At 42.3% G+C, this 27,421-nt stretch overlaps 1 protein-coding gene across 2 annotated transcripts in view; it reads right to left on the reverse strand.

Moving 5' to 3' along the window:
- LOC143988700 (uncharacterized) overlaps positions 1–27,421 on the reverse strand; it is a 191,498-nt gene that overhangs the window by 149,254 nt on the left and 14,823 nt on the right. For both annotated transcript variants that reach the window (XM_077488460.1, XM_077488461.1), the window contains exons 2-3: positions 10,210–10,363; positions 5,729–5,874 (exon numbers count right to left, since the gene is read on the reverse strand). In XM_077488460.1, the coding sequence (XP_077344586.1) occupies positions 5,729–5,874; positions 10,210–10,363 (300 nt within the window). The remainder of the gene's footprint in view (positions 1–5,728; positions 5,875–10,209; positions 10,364–27,421) is intronic.

The raw sequence follows: 27,421 nt of genomic DNA on the forward strand, positions 1-27,421 counted from the left end.
CGGACATATATACAGGTGTGTTGGGGGGCTGACATATATACAGGTGGTAGTGAGGGGGGCTGCCATATATACAGGTGTGTGTGGGGCTGACATATATACAGGTTTGGGGGTGGGGCGGACAAATATACAGGTGTGTGGGGGCTGACATATATACAGGTGGGTGTGAGAGGGGCTGCCATATTTACAGGTTTGTGTGTGGGTCTGACTTAAATACATGTGTGGGGGGGCTGACAAATATACAGGTGTGAGGGGCCTAAAGCCATGTAAGGGGCCCAAAAATTTCTGATGGCTGCCTTGCCACCAATCATCTATCAGAGCTCTCCTCACTGAGCTCTGCAAAGTGTAACTTCAGCTCTCCGTCCCCTTTATTCTGAACTGTCATGTCGTGTACACATGACTGGTTTTCCCATCGGAATAAACTCTGAAGGTTTTTCCGATGGAGTTCCGCTGAACTGTCTTGCGTACACACGATCACATCAAAGTCCGATCGTCAAGAACACGGTTACGTACAACACGTACGACAGGACTAGAAAAAGGAAGTTCAATAGCCAGTAGCCAATAGCCTTCGTCTCGTACTTGCTTCAGAGCATGCGTCGTTTTTGGTCCATCGGAACAGCATACAGACGAACGGTTTTCCCGATAGCAATTGGTTCCATCGGAAATATGTAAAACACGTTCTATTTCTAGGTCCGTCAGAATTTTCGAAAAAAAAAGTCAGATGAGGCATATACACAATCGGAATATACGATGAAAAGCTTCCGTCAGACTTTTTCTATCGGTCATTCCGCTCATGTGTACGCGGCATCAGACAAGCTTTAAAATTTAGACTTTGAACAGATGTAGAGAAGAGAAGAGAAGATAGACAGATACAACTTATGTAGGAGGGTTTGTTTAATCTCTGTGTATCATCTGAGGCCAGTCACTTCACAGGGTATATGTAATGCCATGTATACACGACCAGACTTTCCGGCAGACTTTGTCCGATGGAATCATTCCGCTGGATAGTCCGATCATGTGTGGGCTAGTCCGATCATTTTTCTTTAAAAAAAATCTGATGGACCTAGAAATAGAACATGTTTCAAATCTGTCCGACGGACTCAATTCCTACCGGGAAAACCATTCTTCTGTATGCGGGTCCTACGGACCAAATACGACTCAAGTGCGGCTATTGGCTACCTGTTATTGAACGTCCTTTTCTAGTCCCATCGTACGCCATCACGTTCAAAACGAACTGACTTTCGAATGGACTTTAGTCCGTACAATAACGGACTTGCCCACACACAAACGGACTTTAGTCCGTTCGTGTGCGGGCAAGTCCGTTCGTTTGGAAGTCCATAGTAACTTCATCGAAAGTCCGTCGGGAAGACTGTCAGACCTAGTCTGATGGAAAGTCCGGTTGTGTGTACACGGCATAAGGGTTTACAACCACTTTAAAGGCCATTCCACTGTTTTCCTATATCTTTTAATAGTAAGATCTGTCCCATAATTCCTGGCTGTTAGGTATTCCAACTCACTTTGGAATTTTGGGCTTTTCATTGCTCTTTTTTTATTTTCATGTGCTGGAAGATAAATTAAAAACAGGAAAGTGGGACTTTTACTTATTATGGCAAGTGAGCAGACCCAGGAACTCAGGCACTGATAATTTACTGCCAAAGTTGCCCATACACATAAGAAACTATTAGGTGATCTAATTCTCTGGTATTACCAAAAAAGTGTTGAGTGACCTTTTAAAGAAAGTTCCTTGTCTGGCATCCCTTTATGGAAAATAAGAGATAGCACCAGGTCTATAGTGACATAAATGAAGAAAAGGCAGCTGAATATTGGAAGTTACATTTATCATGAAACAAATGGTGCTATATAAGGTATATCTTTTGTAAGCATTCCCCTATATGTACTGTACTATGTAAACAGAATAACACATGGCAAAAGGTTTAGTATTTTTTCATGCTAACATTTGGAAGTGATCTGTAGGAGTGGCTGCTCCAGAGAGAATTCTGCTGCTCACACACTGTGGCCCCTGTTATAAGGCTATGCTAACTCACTGTCCTTTTAGTTCCATGAATGCTGAATGAGCAAGTCACTGTGTGGAGTAACTGGTCCCCAGGGGATCACATCAACCTGACTCAATCGCAAAGTACTGGGATAAAAAGGCATAACTGACTTGTTATTTTCTTGTTGATAGAACCTTTTTGTTGTTTCTCTGAACACATGTGGAATATAGTCACTAGACCTAAAACGCTTGCATTAAATGCATTGGTGCATTTAAGAAAATGTTGTTTCTTACATTTACACCAAATAAGATCTAAAATCTTCATCCTATTAAATAATTATATTACATTTGTTTTTACTATTTGCTATTTATGGTAGAACAGTGGCATATTGTTAAATCTTCTCTTTTGCATTACTAGACATTTTGGTCTGCATAGAGGATGTTTCCTGCAAATCATCTGCAAGTCAACTGTTTGTATGAATATTTGTCCCGCACAATGACAGTATTATTTCAAATACAGGCAACAGTGTCAGCCTTCTGTATTGTGTATAGATGGACCTCTAGATTTGTGTACATCTGGAAATGCATTACAATAAACAGTGTTTCTGATGCGCTGAGTAAGGTCGATTGTCAGAAAAAAGCATTGCACACAGAAATTTTCAAAATGTTATTGCTACCACACTTATGCTGCTTTTGCATTGTCAAATCACAGGACCTCCAGACCTGTCAATTCAAGTAAGCAAGTCTGCTCACTGTGCCTGACAGAACATTTATTTATAAAACACAATAACTGTTCCTCTATAATGCAGCATGCATTATCCCAAGAATAGCTGGAGCAGACTCTGATTTCTCAAGAACCCTCTAGGGGTTATCGGGGTTCTTTGAGTAGTAGCAGATGCAACTACTGTCTGATGGTGCCTGCATAGTTTTGGCGCCATGGTTTAGAAGACCCACAGAAATAAAGTCAGTGAAGCCTCTCCTCTCATTTCTAATGTAAGTAATCACTGACGTCAATGATATTTTTAGCTTTCTTTATGGGAAGAACTCTTCCCACTGACCACCAATGTACGGGGAATTCCTACCACTAACCAGGAATATAAGGTAGGACTACAATGACTACCTTACTATGTAAGGGCATTCTTTTCACAGATCCTCAATGTAACAGGGCATTCTTTCTAAAGACCGTCAATCTACAGAGGCACTTTTCCTACCAACCCCAACTGGGGCACTTCTATACTGACTACCAGTGTAAGAGGGCTTCTTTCAAGTGACAACAAATATAAGAGGGCTCCTTTCTACTAACCATTAGTAATAGGGTTCTTTTTACACCAGCCACCAATGTAAGGAGGCACTTTTTAATGGGTACGAGTGTAAGGGGGCATCTTTCCAATGAGCACCTATGTAAGAAGGCACCTTTTTGATGAGTACCAGTGTATGGGAACAACTTTCGACTGTCTCTTAATATAGAGAGTAAAAAGAAGGACTTAAAGAGGATCTTCACCCTAGAAAAAACAATTAAAAGTCAGTAGCTACATATACTGTGTCTGCTGACTTTTAATAAAAGGACACTTACCTGTCCAAGGGTCCAGGCTGGTCTTCAGGTCCCTGGCACCAGCATGTTTGCTGTGGTAAGTCAGCTGTGATTCCTTGCCGCTGCACAGCTGGCTTCCTACTGCGCAGCACTTTGTGAATGTAGCTGCAGTCTCCTAGAATCTGAGACGTGTCCCAGAAGGCTGCAGGCAAAGAGGGGGGACTGAACTTCTGCTTGGATCCAAGTGGAAGTGGGAGCGGGTATCTATCAAAACTAGGTTCCTGCTCCCCCAAAAAAATATAATGTTCCTAATGTAGTAGAGAAGAGTGAAGGAGGATATAAAGCGAAACTTCCCTTTTGGGTGAAGTTCTGCTTTAAGTGAGGACTAACTGTGCAAAGAGGAAAATGCCAGAACATGTAAAGTCCAGATTTTATTTTTATGTATAATAAAAAAACACAGTATATCGGGATTCAAAGGGTCCCCTTCGTCACAGTCTGGCAGTGTTTAATGAAAAATGGTTAGCAGAGCCAGCAACAAGAGCTTTCACTCATGCATGACATAAAATTTAAAAATTTCCCTAAATAGACTGATTGGAGATCTTTGTTTGCATGGTCAATTGAAAACTGGATCTGTTTGCAGCCTGGCTAGTTATCTATTGTTGCCAAACCCCCACTCACCAAGTGTTTCAGAGTAGCTGTATGCATTTTTTTTATTTCCCTGTATTCGTACGTTTTGATCCAGTTAAGCCAATTTTGATATTTAGCCAGCAGCTGACTGGCGCCATTAGCATGATGCTGCCACAATTTTAAAGCACAGGTACAGACGGGGTGATCTTTATAGTTGCTTTTACATTTTTTCAAAGCATACGCCCTAAAACCACAGAGCCAATTTGTAGCAAAAAGTGTCCTTCAAAACATATGCCCTTTAAAACAGGCCATATACACTGATCTATTGTGCCAGAGGATACAGTAACATTGTTGAGGGGTTCAATTTGTGGCTAAATGGCACTAAAACAGTTTGGAAATAATTATTAACTCGACAGCTCTCAATCTGATATAAAACATTTGTGCTCAACAAAATCCGTGGAGAAATATTTATGTTGTCCAATAAAATGTGTCATTATAGAAGCATTTCTTTTTGAAAGTGTGAAAGCTTGACGTCTCTTGTGCAGCTAGAAGGGATCTATGGGGGGAAGGGATAGGAGTCGGAGATCACACGTCCCTGGGAAAGTGCTTGTGGGGAGGGCAATGCTCCCACTGGGTTGTTAACAGCCAGACAGTTTATTTAGTGCTGTTATGAGAGAGCGTTAATTCTGCTCGGGAAGGTGGGAATGTGGCCCTGTGGGGGGAGCGGAGGGATGCAGCTGGAGGTAATGATGCAAGTTCTGCTCTCAGGGACAAGGTCACAAGGCAGTCAAGGACCCTGCTGTCACTGTGTTTGTTGGCTTGTAGTTGGCTGCCAAAGCCTGACACAGCACACAAACAGAAATTTTAGCCTCTGCTGGAGTCAAGATGAGAACGACATGCAGATGGCACTGTGAAAGAAACTTGGTTGTTGCTTTAAACTGTACTAAATATATAGAAATGCAGGTAAGGTATTACTGTACTAGTGTTCATTTTTGCTCCAGTCAAAAATGAACACTACAAAGTCACTCCGAACTGCTAAACACCTCTAATTTTAACTCTGACATTCATCACATCCACCTGGAAGCCCTCCCTGCTTGCTTTTTCTTGACTGGCCATGAATCTGAGCCTGCAAAATGCAGGTCAGGAGGTTCCTAGTTTCATTCACAACTCTATTCCTGTAAGAGTGTAAAATGAAGGTGCATAGCCAAGATTCTAATGAAAATAGACTTTAGCCCTGCTCAGGGGCATGCAAGCCCTGTTATATGTCAGCATTTCAGTATAATAAACTCACAGGACGACAGTGCAAAGGACCTTGTGGCTTTAGGGACTATGACATTCCCATCTGGTATACCCACGTGCATGGCAATTAAATCTAACACAACCATGTGACAGTAAAAAAGGGAAATATAGTGATTATAATCAAAACCAGGCATTGTGACCTTATGTAGCTGGTAATATTTTCACTACCATTCTGAATCATTAGCATTCCCTGCTGATGGTGCAGAGAGATTGCAATGCCAAGTGATATTCTTTGTCCTAGTCTAGGTCTTTGTCTTCATGAATGTTCTGATCCTAGTTACCTTTTCGTTGAGTGCATGGTTCTTGATGGTGAGGTCATCACGCTCAGAACGGGTTAGTGCCATAAGGTCTTTCAAGCGAAGTACCTCATCTTGCAGAGATCTGTTCTCCTCCTTTAGACTTATGTCAGTTGATATGTCTGGGAAACCTAAAGAAACAGAATAATTAACAGGAATAGAAACATTTTTGGGGGAGCTAAAACATTTTATTGTTATTAGTTTTCCAACGTACAAAAAAAAGAAGTACAGGACAGTCAAACAGCCAAAGTGCAAAAGGTTCCATCACACCGATATTTGAATAAAAATACAGTAAGTAAACCTCAAGCCAGGGCACGCAGTAAGTTATCTCCTAGCGCTTAAGATCATCAGTCTTGCTTCTGAGAAGAAGAGAATACATAATCAAATAAGTCTTAACCACGCGGAGGTACGCAGCTGCATACCAATGGTCCCTGTATGAGATACAAAAGCGAGGAAGTAAAAGAGGGTAAGAGGGAAGAAGAACAGAATGAGGAAGAGAGGGAGAGGGGATAATAGAGAGTTCACCTGCTTCAAGGCCCACCCAAAACCAGAGTCACCACAGCACATGTCCCATGGCAGTCAAGGGTAAGCCAGACAGGGAAAGCATCTAGAAGCTCCCAGAGTTCCCAAGCTGGGTTAAAAGTGTCTAATGAATCATTTAAGGAACCAGTCAGTTATTCTGTTCTCTTCACAGCTCTGATCCTGGAGTGCAGTTCAATCAAGGAGGGGGGCTCTTGTGTCTTCCATTGGAGAGCAACCAAGCACTGCACTGGAGTCAGCAACTGTGCGAGGAGTTTTTTAGAAACTTTATTGAAGGATTCAAGAGGAAGACCCAGGAGGAAGGTTTTAGGACTGAAAGGAATCCAGGATCCAAAGATTAAGTGGATTAAGGAGTGGACCATCCGCCAGTAAGGGACAATCAGTGAGCAGGACCAGTAAATAAGATACAATGTGCCAGGATCCTTTTTTGCATCTCCAGCAATTGGAGCAGGTATGGGGTTGATATCATTGAAAGAGAATCTTATACTGGTTTTCCTTTTATAAAGTATATATGGAGCTTTTGGAAGCCTAGGAACAAATAAGTTGCAACGTCTTCGGGCCACTTGGCATATAGCCATGCTGAGCCGCTGACAGCATGGAAATGGAAATAGTTACATAGCTAGTTTGGTTGAAAAAAGACATAAGTCCATCCAGTTTAACCAAAAAAAAACAGAAAACCAAACACACTCAAATAGAAAACCTCCATATACACTATCCAATACCCACTCAGAGGAAGGCAAAAAAAAAAACTCAATAAAGCGTGATCCAATTTACTCTAGTGGGGTAAAAATTTCTTCCTAATCCCCCGGGAGGCAAATCGGATACTCTGTGGACCAACTTTACTTATAAATATATGTATCCGTTATATTATGTGCATTTAGGAAAGAATCCAGGCCTTTCTTAAAAGCAATTTGAGGATTTGCCCAGAATCAGCTTGAGGGAGTCTATTCTACATTTTTCACAGCTTTTACTGTGAAGAAGCCTTTCCGTATTTGGAGATTAAATCTCCTTTTCTCCAGACATAAAGAGTGCCCCTTTTTAATGCATGCCAATATTCTATTTGCTTTGTTAGCAGCAGCCATTGCTGAGTCTATCATCTGCTGGGACCCCCAGGTCCTTTTCCATCCTAGATTCCCCCAGAGGTTCTCCTCCCCAGTGTATAGAGGGCATATTTTTGCCACCCAAATGCATTATTTTACATTTTTATACATTGAACCTCATTTGTCATGTAGATGCCTACCCCATTAATTTGTTCAGGTCTTTTTGCAAGGTTTCCACATCCGTACAGTAAAAGTTCATGGGGAACTGTGTCAAATATTTTTGCAAAATCCAGATATCCCACGTCTACGGGCCTTCCTTTATCTAGATGGCAACTCACCTCCTCATAGAAGGTTAATAGATTGGTTTGGCAAGAACAATTCTTCATGAATCCATGCTGATTACTGCCAATGATACCGTTCTCATTATTAAATCTTGTATATAGTCCCGTATCATCCCCTACAAGAGTTTACATACTATTGATGTTAGGCTAACTGGTCTGTAATTCCCAGGGATGTATTTTGGGCCCTTTTTAAATATTGGTGTTACATTGGCTTTTCTCCAATCAGCTGGTACCTTTCCAGTCAGTAGTCTGTCAGTAAAAATCAGGAACAATGGTCCGGTAATTACTTGACTGAGTTCCCTAAGTACCCTCGGATGCAAGCCACCTGGTCCTGGTGATTTGTTAATGTTACATTTCCCAAGTCCAATTTTAATTCTGTCCTCTGTTAACCATTGAAGGTGCTTCCTGTGATGTGTCATGAGGATAATCACTGCAGTTTTGGTTACTGAAGCCCCTCAATTCCCTCGTGAAGACTGAGGAGAAGAATACATTGAATATCTTCGCCATCTCTCCATCCTTTGAAACCAGGTGTCCTTCCTCATTCTTTATGGGGCCAATATGGTCTGCCCTCCCTTTTTTTACTGTTTACATACTTAAAGAATTTCTTGGGATTTTTTTTTTTGCTCTCCTCCGCTATGTGTCTTTCATGTTCTATCTTAGCCGTCCTTTTTTGCACCCTTACATTTCTTGTGGCATTCTTTATAAAGCCATCCAGGACTTTTGTTCGCTCTTTTAAATGTATTACCCAATGGGATACATTGGCTAATGTCCTTATTTAATATGCTCTTAAAGCAAACTCATCTCTCCTCCGTGTTCTTTGTCTTTGCCCATCGTCAGTGCCCATTGGTGCCATCTCATTGGTGCCGCCTTATCAGTGCCCATCAGTGCTTACTTATTTTCAAAATTTTCAGTCTTCTTTTTTTCGTTTAGTAAAAAAAAAACGCAGAGGTGATCAAATACCACCAAAAGAAATCTCTATTTGTGGGAACAAAATGATAAAAATATAGTTTGGGTACAGCATAGCATCACCGCGCAATTGTCATTTAAAAAGTGACAGCACTGGAGCTGAAAATTGGCCTGGGCAGGAAGCTGCTAAAGTGCCCTGTATTGCAGTGGTTAATATTACTGGCAATGTTGGGGGGGGGGGGAATCTCCCCAGAACATTTTCCATTGAATGATTTGGCCTCACCTACTGCTCTGGTGACAACTCTAAATTACTTTTTTTCCCCCTCATTTTCTATCTTGGTGATAGTTGTCATTAAGACAAATGGGGCGGGGGCGCGTTTTTTATTTTTTTATTTTACTTTATTTTTTGATTTTTGCAGTTTTTTTTACATTTTTTTTTATCACTTTTATTCCTATTACATGTAATGTAAACATCCCTTGTAATAGGAATCTATTGTGACAGGTCATCTTTATGGAGAGATGCAGGGTCAGTAAGACCCCACATCTCTCGTCCAAGCTGGAAAGCATGAGATTGTGAAAACAAATTCACCAATCTCATGCTGACAGCTGCGATTGCAGCTTTGTTTAGTTCGTCATAACGACCCGTCCGGGCCTCCGGCGGTCATGGAGATGGAAATGCCATAAAGTGTGAGTTGGCATTTTAACTATTGTGAATACTTTTTAGTCAAGATAAATATTTTATGCATACATGTTGCACAATGATTGATGTTTAATTTTTATGGGACACCATTACTGATATGGAGAAATAAGGAGCACCCAGCGGTAAACTAGCTGGAGCAAAGCCTGGCCAGTGGAGTGGTTATCCCAGATGAACCAAATGCAAATCTCTTTCTAGGCTATGATGAGTGCCCATTTTAGAAGGTGGTGGTGGCACATGAATTGGTGAAAAGATTCAGCACAAAGCACGCATGACATTTTGAGAATATATATGACAAATGGAAATGGACTTTGGAAATATTATATACTTATATTGATACTTGGTACCTTATCGTCACTTTGCAGTTTACAGTGGTTTTAAAATATTATTGATGTTCCAAGGAGTGATAGTTTGCACAAATCCATTGGGCACTTTATTGACACATTGCACTTTATAGTAAGATTGGTGTATAAGGCACATACACTGTGAGGTTGATGTATAGGGTTTACACACCATATTAGCGGTAATACATCATTGGTAAATGTTTGATTCGGCGCAGTTACTCAAATTTTTTAAATACAACTTTTCCTAAGCCTAAGGTTTATGACAATTTAACTGCAGCAGATCAAATTCTTAAGTTATTAATTGTATACACATATATATATATTTTTTGACACAAAAACTTTCACATCCATGGTATTGCTTAACTTGTTAAAGAATCGAATAGTTGTTACTTACAGCTGATGAAAGTATAGGAAATCTGCATCCACGGAAGGCAAGAGAAGAATAAGTGGGAAATTACAGGAAAGTAAAATCATAAAAGTATACAGTAATGAAAGAAGCAAGATATCATGTTTTACATACAGTGCAAAATGTATCTGAAAAACCAACCTTCTGGTCGGGTAACAGATATCAGAAGCAGAAGCGATAAAATGAACTTACTATATGGAGAGTCATCACTCAGATTCTGGGTGATGATCTCGCGAATGCGTGCTGGGACAGGAGTAAGTGTGTCTCGCTCCCCTTCTCCACTGCGAACACTCAAGATTCGGTCTTCATCTGCACTGTCTGGATTGAGTACTGTGTTCTCCAGGCGCTAAAATAAACATTTTACAAAGATTTAGAAAAAGAAAGTAATAGAGACTTTTTTTTTATAATTAAATTTCATTGATACTAAACACTTATGTAAATAGCTGAATAATTCCTGACAAAACAATCATATTCCAATAATATGTGTACATATACTTAAACAATAGAGAATAAGAGGGATGATGTGGGCAGTAGTCCAGAGCACACAGTGCTAAAGCAGCCCATAAACATAAGACTACATCCATTTTCCACTGGATCAGATAACACTCTTATGAATATGGTGGTAGACAGACACCAACTGGCTCCAGGAGATACAGCAATTAGAAAATCTATGCGAATCACTAATTTCACCTTTGCTCTCCATGTTGGCATAAACATGCAAAGTTAGCAGAAATTATTTTGCAGTCTTATGAAGTATTCTGTATTACTGAAAAGTTGAGGCTCGGAGGGCATTCTTATTGTGCCTGGGCATCTGAAATTCCCATATAACATCTGTAAATAAGTTATGTACAGGTGGTGCTAGGTCCATCATTAGCTCTCCATAACCAGCTTCTAAAGTCTGCAACCTACAAACATTTCAGAGTCTGTCATTTTTGTTGCCCAAAAACTTTTTTAGCCTTGAGTTTTAAGATGAAATAAATAGTTCTGGGCTCTAATACCATTGTGGTGGTGCTCCCCCTAACCACTCTTTTATATATATATATATATATATATAGGCAGCCTAAGAGGGGGGTGTCATATTTTTAAATGAACACTCAAGCTATGACCTTCAAAAGTATGGAAATAAAGCCAAAGCGAGGAGCTTGCAGTATATTTCACTAAATGTACAAAGCTGATATTATCTTACTGTATCTAAATAGAACTGAAGCCAATAAAAAAAAACCTCAGTGGCTCTTTTACCTTCATGCTGAAAATAATAAAATAATCAATTTTGTTTGGTGCTTTGGTGGGGCTTCGATGAGGCTTCGATGGGCCTTTAGTGGAGCTTTAGTGGGGCTTCGATGAGGCTTCGTGGGGTTTCCATGAGGCTTCGGTAGGGCTTCAAGCAAACTTTGCCATAGACTTCCATGGAAGCTTTGAAGACACTTTGAAGCACCACTAAAGCTACCTAGGGTATCATTTTTGAAGCAAAGCAAAGAAAAAGCAGGTGTAAACAGGACTGTAAGCTAACCATACCTGGTCATACATAACATGGTAACATACGTACCTGTCACAAACTTACTGAGAGATCTGGCCGCAGCAAGATCACTCAGAAGTTCCCCCCCTCCCCCTCCCGCTGGGCGAGTCAGATGGAGAACTGTCAGTGAAGCCGAAAAAGCTTCACTGCTGATTTCCCTTACCACAAATGGCTGCAGAAGCACCCGAGAGTCAATGAATTTCAGGACAGGTGAGTGTCCTAACATTAAAAGTCAGCAGCTATGGGTATTAGTAGCTGCTGATCTTTCAATTTTTGCTGGAACTCCTCTTTAAAGCGGGAGGCCGCCAGGACTCCGCGTTTTTTTTTTTTTTAAAAGCCAGCAGCTACAAATACTGCAGCTGCTGACTCTTAAAATAGTGACACTTACCTGTCCAGCGCGCCCGCGATGTCGGCACCCGAAGCCGATCTCTAGATCTTCTCTCGGGTGCTGCCGCCGCCATCTTGGGTATGGGAATCAGGAAATGGAGCCTTTCGGCTTCATTTCCCGGTTCCCTACTGCGCATGCGCGAATCGCGCTGCGCAATAAGGATGGTCCCCTCTGCCTCTGGGATCTGTGTGTTTCCCAGCAGGCAGCGGGGCACTTGCGGAAAGGGGCGTAATCCACGCCCCTTTCCGCAGAGAGCTATCCCGGAAGTGGGTGCAGATACCTGTACAGTACAGGTATCTGCACCCCCCTCCCCCCTGAAAGGTGCCAATTGTGGCGCCGGAGGGGGGGAGGGTTCCGATGAGCGGAAGGTCCACTTTAGGGTGGACCTCCGCTTTAAGTGTTTTAGGAAACAGTTAAATCAATGAGTTTAGCTTTGCTTTAATTTTTCCTACAATAATGTGTGTACCTGACACATGAACAAATAATTTGAATCTACTTACTTGCATTATTTGGACAGTTTGTTCCAGCAAATGACAACTGTTGTGGCCCTGTCACATTTGAACCAACTGAAATAATGCATTATTGACATTCCTGGAACTGTCTTCTAAATCCTTCTTTTTAAAACTAACTGAACATAGCATACAGGTTGAAGTCTCAAGTGCTGAAGATAATTATCTAAAGTGACAAGCAAAAGACTTAATTTACTGTTGGATTAGGACTTAGATTGTGGTAGGGGGCATTAAAAACATGCGTTTGAGCTACGTTTTTAGCGCCCAAGTGCCCTCCCTTAAGCTGCAAAGCAGCAGACAGAAGTGTTTACATGCTGTGGTCACGATGCTTTGCGTCGCATCTGTAGCAAAAATTGTCGCTCCTTCCGTGCTCAGTATTCAAGCAAACGGGGACGCACCACAAACACACTCATCTTTGTAAAATGCACACAGTGCAGTGAATTGGTGTGACATTTCCAGGCTAAAAACAGGAGGCGTCATATTGCCTCCTCACTTGCATTTCAAATGCAGGCATGTCTAAACATAGTCTTATACCATTAATGAAAAAATAACTGTATTAACCACTTCAGCCCCAGGAAGAATTTACCCCCTTAAGGACCAGGCCATTTTTTGCGATATAGCACTGTGTCGCTTTAACGGACAATTGCGCAGTCATACTATGTTGTACACAAACAAAATTTATGTAATTTTTTTCCCAGAAATAGAGCTTTCTTTTGGGGGTATTTGATCACCTCTGTGGTTTTTATTTTTTGCGCTATAAACAAGAAAACACAACATTTCGAAAAAAAAAAAACAATATTTTTTACTTTTTGCTATAATAAATATCCCCCAAAAAATGTCTTCATTAGTTTAGGTCAATAAGTATTCTTCTACATATTTTTGTTTAAAAAAAATAAAATAAAATAAATCGCAATTAGTGTATATTGATTGGTTTGCACAAAAGTTATAGCATCTACAAAACAGGGGATATATTTATGGCATTTTTATTTAAAAAAAATGTACTAGTAGTAGCGGGGATCAACGATTTTTAGCGGGACTGCGACAATGTGGTGGACGGATTGGACACTTTTGACACTTTTTTTGGAACCAGTAAAAGTTATACAGCGATCAGTGCTAAAAATAGCCATTGATTACTGTATAAATGTCACGGGCAGGGAAGGGGTTAACACTAGGGGTGATCAAGGGGTTAAGTGTTCCCTAGGGAGGTGTTTCTAACTGAGGGGGGGGGTGGACTGACTCAGAGTAGAGAGAGATTGCTGTTCCTGGTCACTAGGAACAGCAGATATTTCTCTCCCCTGCCCTGTCAGAATGGGGATTTCTTTGTTTACCTTGACAGATCCCCGTTCTGGCTCTCTGTGCAGCGATTGCAGGTGGCCGGCGGACGTTGCAGCCGCGGACCCCCCGTGTTGAGCCTCTGGTGCCCGCTATTGCTCTTAAAGCAGCTGACGTACATCTACGGCGATTTGTGCAGCCGTGCCAACCTGTACAATATAATGACGGTGGCTGCAAGCTGTTAAAGCTGAATCACAGGCCCAAAAACTTTTATTTAGATAGATATATAATTGGTAACAAAAACTAATTTGTGTGCACCAAATTCCTTTGCACACTCAGATATTACTTTGTAAAACTAGAAGTGACATCATGACAGGGCTGTACATAGTAGTTGGGACGTAGAAGGTCCAACTACTACAGGCTGCCCAAGCAAACCTCAATGTGGCGGATACAAGACCAGTCATACTACACAAGGAGAAAGCAGCAGGGTGCTTGAAAAAAGTCAATGCCGGGAGTCCACACATAATCCGCAGATTTCCAGCAGAAAGCTAACACATTCTGACTTGCAAAGACAGCAGCCGGGATCATCATTTAATACAGGGATGCTCTGCACACATAAAAAAAACAGGAATCGTTTGACACTGGATTACTGCTCAGATCTCAAATAGACAAAGAATACCAAGATTCCTGTAAGAATATAAGTGCTTCATTTATTTACTGTGGATTTTAAGACCACCTGACATAAGTGGGAAGAAAATAAACAGGGGGTAGGGACAAAAGAGAGAAAAAAAAGGAAGCGGAGGGAGAGGGAGCGGAGGGAGCGCATTGCTTTCAACCAAATGTGTAAGTCAGCAAATTGGCTTACTTTTAACAGAGAGGTAAATATGTGAAAAAGAAGCCTACAGCTTCCACTATTGCCTGTAAATGTAACTCTAACATTTTTAAATACAATATTTTATATTTATCTGGCTAAAATATTTTTAAAAACAATTTACTCGTCTTGAGCATAGTAAATAACAAACATATAAAAGATACAGTCTGGTCCATAAATATTAGGACATCAACGTTCTAATCTTTTTAGCTCTATACACCACCACAATGGATTTGAAATTAAACAAACAAGATGCGCTTTAACTGCAGACTTTCCGCTTTAATTTGAGGGTATTTACATCCAAATCAGGTGAACGGTGTAGGAATTACAAGTTTGTATATGTGCCTCCCACTTTTTAAGGGACCAAAAGTAATGGGACAGATTAACAATCATCCATCAAACTTTTACTTTTTAATACTTGGTTGCAAATCCTTTGTAGTCATTTACAGCCTGAAGTCTGGAACGCATAGACATCACCAGACTCTGGGTTCCATCCCTGGTGATGCTCTGCCAGGCCTTTACTGCAACTGTCTTCAGTTCCTGCTTGTTCTTGGGGCATTTTCCCTTCAGTTTTGTCTTCAGCAAGTGAAATGCATGCTCAATCAGATTCAGGTCAGGTGATTGACATTGCATAACATTCCACTTCTTTCCTTTAAAAAACTCTTTGGTTGCTTTCGCAGTATCCTTCGGGTCCTTGTCTATCTGCACTGTGAAGAACCGTTCAATGAGTTCTGAAGCATTTTGCTGAATATGAGCAGATAATATTGCCCGAAACACTTTAGAATTCATCCTGCTGCTTTTGTCAGTAGTCACATCATCAATAAATACAAGAGAACCAGTTCCATTGGCAGCCATACAAGTCCACGCCATGACACTACCACCACCATGCTTCACTGATGAGGTGGTATGCTTTAGATCATGAGCAGTTCCTTTCCTTCTCCATACTCTTCTCTTCCCATCACTCTGGTACAAGTTGATCTTGGTCTCATCTGTCCATAGGATGTTGTTCCAGAACTGTGAAGGCTTTTTTTAGATGTCTTTTGGCCTTCCTGTTTTTGAGGCTCACCAATGGTTTACATCTTGTGGTGAACCCTCTGTATTCACTCTGGCGAAGTCTTCTCTGGATTGTTGACTTTGACACACATACACCTACCTCCTGGAGAGTGTTCTTGATCTGGCCAACAGTTGTGAAGGATGTTTTCTTCACCAGGGAAAGAATTCTTCAGTCATCCACCACAGATGTTTTCTGTGGTCTTCCGGGTCTTTTGGTGTTACTGAGCTCACCGGTGCGTTCTTTCTTTTTAAGGATGTTCCAAACAGTTGATTAGACTACAAGAAAAATGTTGGGACTTTAAATGAGGCCGAAAAGCCTCCATCCCTATTGGCACGGTAAAAAGAAAAGGTTGGGACTTTGACAAAGCATGCGATTTTGGAAGCAAAAAACAGAAGAGCAACAAAAATCAATAATATAAATTTATTAACTTATATATTAAATGTATAGCATAGGGCACAAAGATACACATTGTATGATCCATGATCCATCATAAATAGTAAATATATTGAAGTATTGTACATCAAAAACATCAATCCCACAGTTCGTACATCAAAAGCATTGGCCTTGTATATAGGCATATTGCACACAGTAAAAATCAATAGAATTAAGTAAAAACATTCCAGAGTTTAGTAAAACTGCATGTTTAAATGTAATTCGTAGTATTTGAAGCTCTACGCGTTTCGTGGCTATATTGCCACTCATCAGGAGCTGATAATGTGATGAATATCTGTGGGACAAGAAATGGTGTGCCGACAGTTAGTCAGGTTTGTATAATAAATGAGAAAAAAATGGAGGGAACAGGAACAATGTATCCAGAACGAGTACCCATACTCACGGGTCATGGAATGGCAAGAGGCGCAGCCACGGACAACGGAGGTAGCCGGGAGTGTCAACCGATACGGGAGCTGAGGCAGACAGAGCGTGCGTTATCGCGATGAGGCTGTGTACCATAAATATAAACCAAAAGTGATCATCACCCTACGATGAATACTTAAATATGTGAGTGTAAGTGTGATAGAATGGGGTGTCTGGAGTGACTGAGATGTGAGGTGAGTGGACTTAACAAAAGTGCGACACAAATTTAGGGAATGTAAGATGGTGAAAACATGTTAGGAGCAATGGAAATGCTCCAACAATGGTGAGCTCCATCGTGTGAAGATGAATAGGATAGTTAATAAAATATAGGTATAAACTGGGTCAACAACAAAAACACAGCAAGGGAATGTTGAAAACAAAAACCACAAAAAAAAAAGTGTGCTAAAGAACAATACCTGGAAGTGTAGGGCATAATGCTCATTGCCATCTAAGTGTCTAGGGGTGTCAGAAACAACAGTCACCATACTAGTGGTGTCCAATGATCTTGTGCCAAAGGTTAATTAGTGCCTCACCGCGGTCACACGATGCCGCCAACGTCACGCTGACAATCCAGGTAGGGAGGGGGGGGACAACCCTGTCCCCGGGGGAGTCAGCCCCCCAGCGAGCGACGCCAAACGCCAGCTCCCTCCCAGGAAGGCGTCAGATAAATACACGGCGCCCACGTGATGACATCAGCCACGTGACGCCGGATGCGTGACGTCGATGCGCAGCGGGGGAACCGCCCACTCCCCCAGCAGGGAGGAGGGGCGGGAGCCCCGGTGCGCATCGCAGCTCCCATAATCAGAAGAAAAACACCAGCCACGGAAGCAAAGCCGTAGGGCCCGCGCCCCACACCACAGCAGACCCAATTTAAGCAGAGTATAAAAAAAAAGATATAATGTTGCACCTGCATTTATCATAAGAAGAATTTGATCATGACCATACCCTGCTATGTTGCAGTAAAAGGAGCTAGGTCTGGCGCGAAGGTATCATGCCAAAGTGCTCCAATGGCCTATCCCAAGTCCCATTCCAGTTTTACGGGGGCAGGGAAAAAGAGGGAAAAAAACGCCTAGCACATTAAGTTATATGTGTTTGGCTGAAGAGCTGCACCAAAAATCGCATGCTTCCATCCCTGGGTCATATAGACTACAAGAAAAATGTTGGGACTTTAAATGAGGCCGAAAAGCCTCCATCCCTATTGGCACGGTAAAAAGAAAAGGTTGGGACTTTGACAAAGCATGCGATTTTGGAAGCAAAAAACAGAAGAGCAACAAAAATCAATAATATAAATTTATTAACTTATATATTAAATGTATAGCATAGGGCACAAAGATACACATTGTATGATCCATGATCCATCATAAATAGTAAATATATTGAAGTATTGTACATCAAAAACATCAATCCCACAGTTCGTACATCAAAAGCATTGGCCTTGTATATAGGCATATTGCACACAGTAAAAATCAATAGAATTAAGTAAAAACATTCCAGAGTTTAGTAAAACTGCATGTTTAAATGTAATTCGTAGTATTTGAAGCTCTACGCGTTTCGTGGCTATATTGCCACTCATCAGGAGCTGATAATGTGATGAATATCTGTGGGACAAGAAATGGTGTGCCGACAGTTAGTCAGGTTTGTATAATAAATGAGAAAAAAATGGAGGGAACAGGAACAATGTATCCAGAACGAGTACCCATACTCACGGGTCATGGAATGGCAAGAGGCGCAGCCACGGACAACGGAGGTAGCCGGGAGTGTCAACCGATACGGGAGCTGAGGCAGACAGAGCGTGCGTTATCGCGATGAGGCTGTGTACCATAAATATAAACCAAAAGTGATCATCACCCTACGATGAATACTTAAATATGTGAGTGTAAGTGTGATAGAATGGGGTGTCTGGAGTGACTGAGATGTGAGGTGAGTGGACTTAACAAAAGTGCGACACAAATTTAGGGAATGTAAGATGGTGAAAACATGTTAGGAGCAATGGAAATGCTCCAACAATGGTGAACTCCATCGTGTGAAGATGAATAGGATAGTTAATAAAATATAGGTATAAACTGGGTCAACAACAAAAACACAGCAAGGGAATGTTGAAAACAAAAACCACAAAAAAAAAAGTGTGCTAAAGAACAATACCTGGAAGTGTAGGGCATAATGCTCATTGCCATCTAAGTGTCTAGGGGTGTCAGAAACAACAGTCACCATACTAGTGGTGTCCAATGATCTTGTGCCAAAGGTTAATTAGTGCCTCACCGCGGTCACACGATGCCGCCAACGTCACGCTGACAATCCAGGTAGGGAGGGGGGGGACAACCCTGTCCCCGGGGGAGTCAGCCCCCCAGCGAGCGACGCCAAACGCCAGCTCCCTCCCAGGAAGGCGTCAGATAAATACACGGCGCCCACGTGATGACATCAGCCACGTGACGCCGGATGCGTGACGTCGATGCGCAGCGGGGGAACCGCCCACTCCCCCAGCAGGGAGGAGGGGCGGGAGCCCCGGTGCGCATCGCAGCTCCCATAATCAGAAGAAAAACACCAGCCACGGAAGCAAAGCCGTAGGGCCCGCGCCCCACACCACAGCAGACCCAATTTAAGCAGAGTATAAAAAAAAGATATAATGTTGCACCTGCATTTATCATAAGAAGAATTTGATCATGACCATACCCTGCTATGTTGCAGTAAAAGGAGCTAGGTCTGGCGCGAAGGTATCATGCCAAAGTGCTCCAATGGCCTATCCCAAGTCCCATTCCAGTTTTACGGGGGCAGGGAAAAAGAGGGAAAAAAACGCCTAGCACATTAAGTTATATGTGTTTGGCTGAAGAGCTGCACCAAAAATCGCATGCTTCCATCCCTGGGTCATATAGACTACAAGAAAAATGTTGGGACTTTAAATGAGGCCGAAAAGCCTCCATCCCTATTGGCACGGTAAAAAGAAAAGGTTGGGACTTTGACAAAGCATGCGATTTTGGAAGCAAAAAACAGAAGAGCAACAAAAATCAATAATATAAATTTATTAACTTATATATTAAATGTATAGCATAGGGCACAAAGATACACATTGTATGATCCATGATCCATCATAAATAGTAAATATATTGAAGTATTGTACATCAAAAACATCAATCCCACAGTTCGTACATCAAAAGCATTGGCCTTGTATATAGGCATATTGCACACAGTAAAAATCAATAGAATTAAGTAAAAACATTCCAGAGTTTAGTAAAACTGCATGTTTAAATGTAATTCGTAGTATTTGAAGCTCTACGCGTTTCGTGGCTATATTGCCACTCATCAGGAGCTGATAATGTGATGAATATCTGTGGGACAAGAAATGGTGTGCCGACAGTTAGTCAGGTTTGTATAATAAATGAGAAAAAAATGGAGGGAACAGGAACAATGTATCCAGAACGAGTACCCATACTCACGGGTCATGGAATGGCAAGAGGCGCAGCCACGGACAACGGAGGTAGCCGGGAGTGTCAACCGATACGGGAGCTGAGGCAGACAGAGCGTGCGTTATCGCGATGAGGCTGTGTACCATAAATATAAACCAAAAGTGATCATCACCCTACGATGAATACTTAAATATGTGAGTGTAAGTGTGATAGAATGGGGTGTCTGGAGTGACTGAGATGTGAGGTGAGTGGACTTAACAAAAGTGCGACACAAATTTAGGGAATGTAAGATGGTGAAAACATGTTAGGAGCAATGGAAATGCTCCAACAATGGTGAACTCCATCGTGTGAAGATGAATAGGATAGTTAATAAAATATAGGTATAAACTGGGTCAACAACAAAAACACAGCAAGGGAATGTTGAAAACAAAAACCACAAAAAAAAAAGTGTGCTAAAGAACAATACCTGGAAGTGTAGGGCATAATGCTCATTGCCATCTAAGTGTCTAGGGGTGTCAGAAACAACAGTCACCATACTAGTGGTGTCCAATGATCTTGTGCCAAAGGTTAATTAGTGCCTCACCGCGGTCACACGATGCCGCCAACGTCACGCTGACAATCCAGGTAGGGAGGGGGGGGACAACCCTGTCCCCGGGGGAGTCAGCCCCCCAGCGAGCGACGCCAAACGCCAGCTCCCTCCCAGGAAGGCGTCAGATAAATACACGGCGCCCACGTGATGACATCAGCCACGTGACGCCGGATGCGTGACGTCGATGCGCAGCGGGGGAACCGCCCACTCCCCCAGCAGGGAGGAGGGGCGGGAGCCCCGGTGCGCATCGCAGCTCCCATAATCAGAAGAAAAACACCAGCCACGGAAGCAAAGCCGTAGGGCCCGCGCCCCACACCACAGCAGACCCAATTTAAGCAGAGTATAAAAAAAAGATATAATGTTGCACCTGCATTTATCATAAGAAGAATTTGATCATGACCATACCCTGCTATGTTGCAGTAAAAGGAGCTAGGTCTGGCGCGAAGGTATCATGCCAAAGTGCTCCAATGGCCTATCCCAAGTCCCATTCCAGTTTTACGGGGGCAGGGAAAAAGAGGGAAAAAAACGCCTAGCACATTAAGTTATATGTGTTTGGCTGAAGAGCTGCACCAAAAATCGCATGCTTCCATCCCTGGGTCATATAGACTACAAGAAAAATGTTGGGACTTTAAATGAGGCCGAAAAGCCTCCATCCCTATTGGCACGGTAAAAAGAAAAGGTTGGGACTTTGACAAAGCATGCGATTTTGGAAGCAAAAAACAGAAGAGCAACAAAAATCAATAATATAAATTTATTAACTTATATATTAAATGTATAGCATAGGGCACAAAGATACACATTGTATGATCCATGATCCATCATAAATAGTAAATATATTGAAGTATTGTACATCAAAAACATCAATCCCACAGTTCGTACATCAAAAGCATTGGCCTTGTATATAGGCATATTGCACACAGTAAAAATCAATAGAATTAAGTAAAAACATTCCAGAGTTTAGTAAAACTGCATGTTTAAATGTAATTCGTAGTATTTGAAGCTCTACGCGTTTCGTGGCTATATTGCCACTCATCAGGAGCTGATAATGTGATGAATATCTGTGGGACAAGAAATGGTGTGCCGACAGTTAGTCAGGTTTGTATAATAAATGAGAAAAAAATGGAGGGAACAGGAACAATGTATCCAGAACGAGTACCCATACTCACGGGTCATGGAATGGCAAGAGGCGCAGCCACGGACAACGGAGGTAGCCGGGAGTGTCAACCGATACGGGAGCTGAGGCAGACAGAGCGTGCGTTATCGCGATGAGGCTGTGTACCATAAATATAAACCAAAAGTGATCATCACCCTACGATGAATACTTAAATATGTGAGTGTAAGTGTGATAGAATGGGGTGTCTGGAGTGACTGAGATGTGAGGTGAGTGGACTTAACAAAAGTGCGACACAAATTTAGGGAATGTAAGATGGTGAAAACATGTTAGGAGCAATGGAAATGCTCCAACAATGGTGAACTCCATCGTGTGAAGATGAATAGGATAGTTAATAAAATATAGGTATAAACTGGGTCAACAACAAAAACACAGCAAGGGAATGTTGAAAACAAAAACCACAAAAAAAAAAGTGTGCTAAAGAACAATACCTGGAAGTGTAGGGCATAATGCTCATTGCCATCTAAGTGTCTAGGGGTGTCAGAAACAACAGTCACCATACTAGTGGTGTCCAATGATCTTGTGCCAAAGGTTAATTAGTGCCTCACCGCGGTCACACGATGCCACCAACGTCACGCTGACAATCCAGGTAGGGAGGGGGGGGACAACCCTGTCCCCGGGGGAGTCAGCCCCCCAGCGAGCGACGCCAAACGCCAGCTCCCTCCCAGGAAGGCGTCAGATAAATACACGGCGCCCACGTGATGACATCAGCCACGTGACGCCGGATGCGTGACGTCGATGCGCAGCGGGGGAACCGCCCACTCCCCCAGCAGGGAGGAGGGGCGGGAGCCCCGGTGCGCATCGCAGCTCCCATAATCAGAAGAAAAACACCAGCCACGGAAGCAAAGCCGTAGGGCCCGCGCCCCACACCACAGCAGACCCAATTTAAGCAGAGTATAAAAAAAAGATATAATGTTGCACCTGCATTTATCATAAGAAGAATTTGATCATGACCATACCCTGCTATGTTGCAGTAAAAGGAGCTAGGTCTGGCGCGAAGGTATCATGCCAAAGTGCTCCAATGGCCTATCCCAAGTCCCATTCCAGTTTTACGGGGGCAGGGAAAAAGAGGGAAAAAAACGCCTAGCACATTAAGTTATATGTGTTTGGCTGAAGAGCTGCACCAAAAATCGCATGCTTCCATCCCTGGGTCATATAGACTACAAGAAAAATGTTGGGACTTTAAATGAGGCCGAAAAGCTTCCATCCCTATTGGCACGGTAAAAAGAAAAGGTTGGGACTTTGACAAAGCATGCGATTTTGGAAGCAAAAAACAGAAGAGCAACAAAAATCAATAATATAAATTTATTAACTTATATATTAAATGTATAGCATAGGGCACAAAGATACACATTGTATGATCCATGATCCATCATAAATAGTAAATATATTGAAGTATTGTACATCAAAAACATCAATCCCACAGTTCGTACATCAAAAGCATTGGCCTTGTATATAGGCATATTGCACACAGTAAAAATCAATAGAATTAAGTAAAAACATTCCAGAGTTTAGTAAAACTGCATGTTTAAATGTAATTCGTAGTATTTGAAGCTCTACGCGTTTCGTGGCTATATTGCCACTCATCAGGAGCTGATAATGTGATGAATATCTGTGGGACAAGAAATGGTGTGCCGACAGTTAGTCAGGTTTGTATAATAAATGAGAAAAAAATGGAGGGAACAGGAACAATGTATCCAGAACGAGTACCCATACTCACGGGTCATGGAATGGCAAGAGGCGCAGCCACGGACAACGGAGGTAGCCGGGAGTGTCAACCGATACGGGAGCTGAGGCAGACAGAGCGTGCGTTATCGCGATGAGGCTGTGTACCATAAATATAAACCAAAAGTGATCATCACCCTACGATGAATACTTAAATATGTGAGTGTAAGTGTGATAGAATGGGGTGTCTGGAGTGACTGAGATGTGAGGTGAGTGGACTTAACAAAAGTGCGACACAAATTTAGGGAATGTAAGATGGTGAAAACATGTTAGGAGCAATGGAAATGCTCCAACAATGGTGAACTCCATCGTGTGAAGATGAATAGGATAGTTAATAAAATATAGGTATAAACTGGGTCAACAACAAAAACACAGCAAGGGAATGTTGAAAACAAAAACCACAAAAAAAAAAGTGTGCTAAAGAACAATACCTGGAAGTGTAGGGCATAATGCTCATTGCCATCTAAGTGTCTAGGGGTGTCAGAAACAACAGTCACCATACTAGTGGTGTCCAATGATCTTGTGCCAAAGGTTAATTAGTGCCTCACCGCGGTCACACGATGCCGCCAACGTCACGCTGACAATCCAGGTAGGGAGGGGGGGGACAACCCTGTCCCCGGGGGAGTCAGCCCCCCAGCGAGCGACGCCAAACGCCAGCTCCCTCCCAGGAAGGCGTCAGATAAATACACGGCGCCCACGTGATGACATCAGCCACGTGACGCCGGATGCGTGACGTCGATGCGCAGCGGGGGAACCGCCCACTCCCCCAGCAGGGAGGAGGGGCGGGAGCCCCGGTGCGCATCGCAGCTCCCATAATCAGAAGAAAAACACCAGCCACGGAAGCAAAGCCGTAGGGCCCGCGCCCCACACCACAGCAGACCCAATTTAAGCAGAGTATAAAAAAAAGATATAATGTTGCACCTGCATTTATCATAAGAAGAATTTGATCATGACCATACCCTGCTATGTTGCAGTAAAAGGAGCTAGGTCTGGCGCGAAGGTATCATGCCAAAGTGCTCCAATGGCCTATCCCAAGTCCCATTCCAGTTTTACGGGGGCAGGGAAAAAGAGGGAAAAAAACGCCTAGCACATTAAGTTATATGTGTTTGGCTGAAGAGCTGCACCAAAAATCGCATGCTTCCATCCCTGGGTCATATAGACTACAAGAAAAATGTTGGGACTTTAAATGAGGCCGAAAAGCCTCCATCCCTATTGGCACGGTAAAAAGAAAAGGTTGGGACTTTGACAAAGCATGCGATTTTGGAAGCAAAAAACAGAAGAGCAACAAAAATCAATAATATAAATTTATTAACTTATATATTAAATGTATAGCATAGGGCACAAAGATACACATTGTATGATCCATGATCCATCATAAATAGTAAATATATTGAAGTATTGTACATCAAAAACATCAATCCCACAGTTCGTACATCAAAAGCATTGGCCTTGTATATAGGCATATTGCACACAGTAAAAATCAATAGAATTAAGTAAAAACATTCCAGAGTTTAGTAAAACTGCATGTTTAAATGTAATTCGTAGTATTTGAAGCTCTACGCGTTTCGTGGCTATATTGCCACTCATCAGGAGCTGATAATGTGATGAATATCTGTGGGACAAGAAATGGTGTGCCGACAGTTAGTCAGGTTTGTATAATAAATGAGAAAAAAATGGAGGGAACAGGAACAATGTATCCAGAACGAGTACCCATACTCACGGGTCATGGAATGGCAAGAGGCGCAGCCACGGACAACGGAGGTAGCCGGGAGTGTCAACCGATACGGGAGCTGAGGCAGACAGAGCGTGCGTTATCGCGTAGAAGCGTAGAGCTTCAAATACTACGAATTACATTTAAACATGCAGTTTTACTAAACTCTGGAATGTTTTTACTTAATTCTATTGATTTTTACTGTGTGCAATATGCCTATATACAAGGCCAATGCTTTTGATGTACGAACTGTGGGATTGATGTTTTTGATGTACAATACTTCAATATATTTACTATTTATGATGGATCATGGATCATACAATGTGTATCTTTGTGCCCTATGCTATACATTTAATATATAAGTTAATAAATTTATATTATTGATTTTTGTTGCTCTTCTGTTTTTTGCTTCCAAAATCGCATGCTTTGTCAAAGTCCCAACCTTTTCTTTTTACCGTGCCAATAGGGATGGAGGCTTTTCGGCCTCATTTAAAGTCCCAACATTTTTCTTGTAGTCTATATGACCCAGGGATGGAAGCATGCGATTTTTGGTGCAGCTCTTCAGCCAAACACATATAACTTAATGTGCTAGGCGTTTTTTTCCCTCTTTTTCCCTGCCCCCGTAAAACTGGAATGGGACTTGGGATAGGCCATTGGAGCACTTTGGCATGATACCTTCGCGCCAGACCTAGCTCCTTTTACTGCAACATAGCAGGGTATGGTCATGATCAAATTCTTCTTATGATAAATGCAGGTGCAACATTATATCTTTTTTTTATACTCTGCTTAAATTGGGTCTGCTGTGGTGTGGGGCGCGGGCCCTACGGCTTTGCTTCCGTGGCTGGTGTTTTTCTTCTGATTATGGGAGCTGCGATGCGCACCGGGGCTCCCGCCCCTCCTCCCTGCTGGGGGAGTGGGCGGTTCCCCCGCTGCGCATCGACGTCACGCATCCGGCGTCACGTGGCTGATGTCATCACGTGGGCGCCGTGTATTTATCTGACGCCTTCCTGGGAGGGAGCTGGCGTTTGGCGTCGCTCGCTGGGGGGCTGACTCCCCCGGGGACAGGGTTGTCCCCCCCCTCCCTACCTGGATTGTCAGCGTGACGTTGGCGGCATCGTGTGACCGCGGTGAGGCACTAATTAACCTTTGGCACAAGATCATTGGACACCACTAGTATGGTGACTGTTGTTTCTGACACCCCTAGACACTTAGATGGCAATGAGCATTATGCCCTACACTTCCAGGTATTGTTCTTTAGCACACTTTTTTTTTTGTGGTTTTTGTTTTCAACATTCCCTTGCTGTGTTTTTGTTGTTGACCCAGTTTATACCTATATTTTATTAACTATCCTATTCATCTTCACACGATGGAGTTCACCATTGTTGGAGCATTTCCATTGCTCCTAACATGTTTTCACCATCTTACATTCCCTAAATTTGTGTCGCACTTTTGTTAAGTCCACTCACCTCACATCTCAGTCACTCCAGACACCCCATTCTATCACACTTACACTCACATATTTAAGTATTCATCGTAGGGTGATGATCACTTTTGGTTTATATTTATGGTACACAGCCTCATCGCGATAACGCACGCTCTGTCTGCCTCAGCTCCCGTATCGGTTGACACTCCCGGCTACCTCCGTTGTCCGTGGCTGCGCCTCTTGCCATTCCATGACCCGTGAGTATGGGTACTCGTTCTGGATACATTGTTCCTGTTCCCTCCATTTTTTTCTCATTTATTATACAAACCTGACTAACTGTCGGCACACCATTTCTTGTCCCACAGATATTCATCACATTATCAGCTCCTGATGAGTGGCAATATAGCCACGAAACGCGTAGAGCTTCAAATACTACGAATTACATTTAAACATGCAGTTTTACTAAACTCTGGAATGTTTTTACTTAATTCTATTGATTTTTACTGTGTGCAATATGCCTATATACAAGGCCAATGCTTTTGATGTACGAACTGTGGGATTGATGTTTTTGATGTACAATACTTCAATATATTTACTATTTATGATGGATCATGGATCATACAATGTGTATCTTTGTGCCCTATGCTATACATTTAATATATAAGTTAATAAATTTATATTATTGATTTTTGTTGCTCTTCTGTTTTTTGCTTCCAAAATCGCATGCTTTGTCAAAGTCCCAACCTTTTCTTTTTACCGTGCCAAACAGTTGATTTGGCCACACCTAATGTTTTTGCTATCTCACTGATGGGTTTGTTTTGTTTTTTCAGCCTAATGATGACTTGCTTCACTGATAGTGACAGCTCTTTGGATCTCATATTGAGAGTTGACAGCAACAGATTCCAAATGCAAATAGCAC

The sequence above is a fragment of the Lithobates pipiens genome, unplaced genomic scaffold (genome assembly GCF_037356315.1).
Source record: "Lithobates pipiens isolate NorthernLeopardFrog02 unplaced genomic scaffold, aLitPip1_a1.2 Scaffold_18, whole genome shotgun sequence".
Lineage (NCBI taxonomy): Eukaryota > Metazoa > Chordata > Amphibia > Anura > Ranidae > Lithobates > Lithobates pipiens.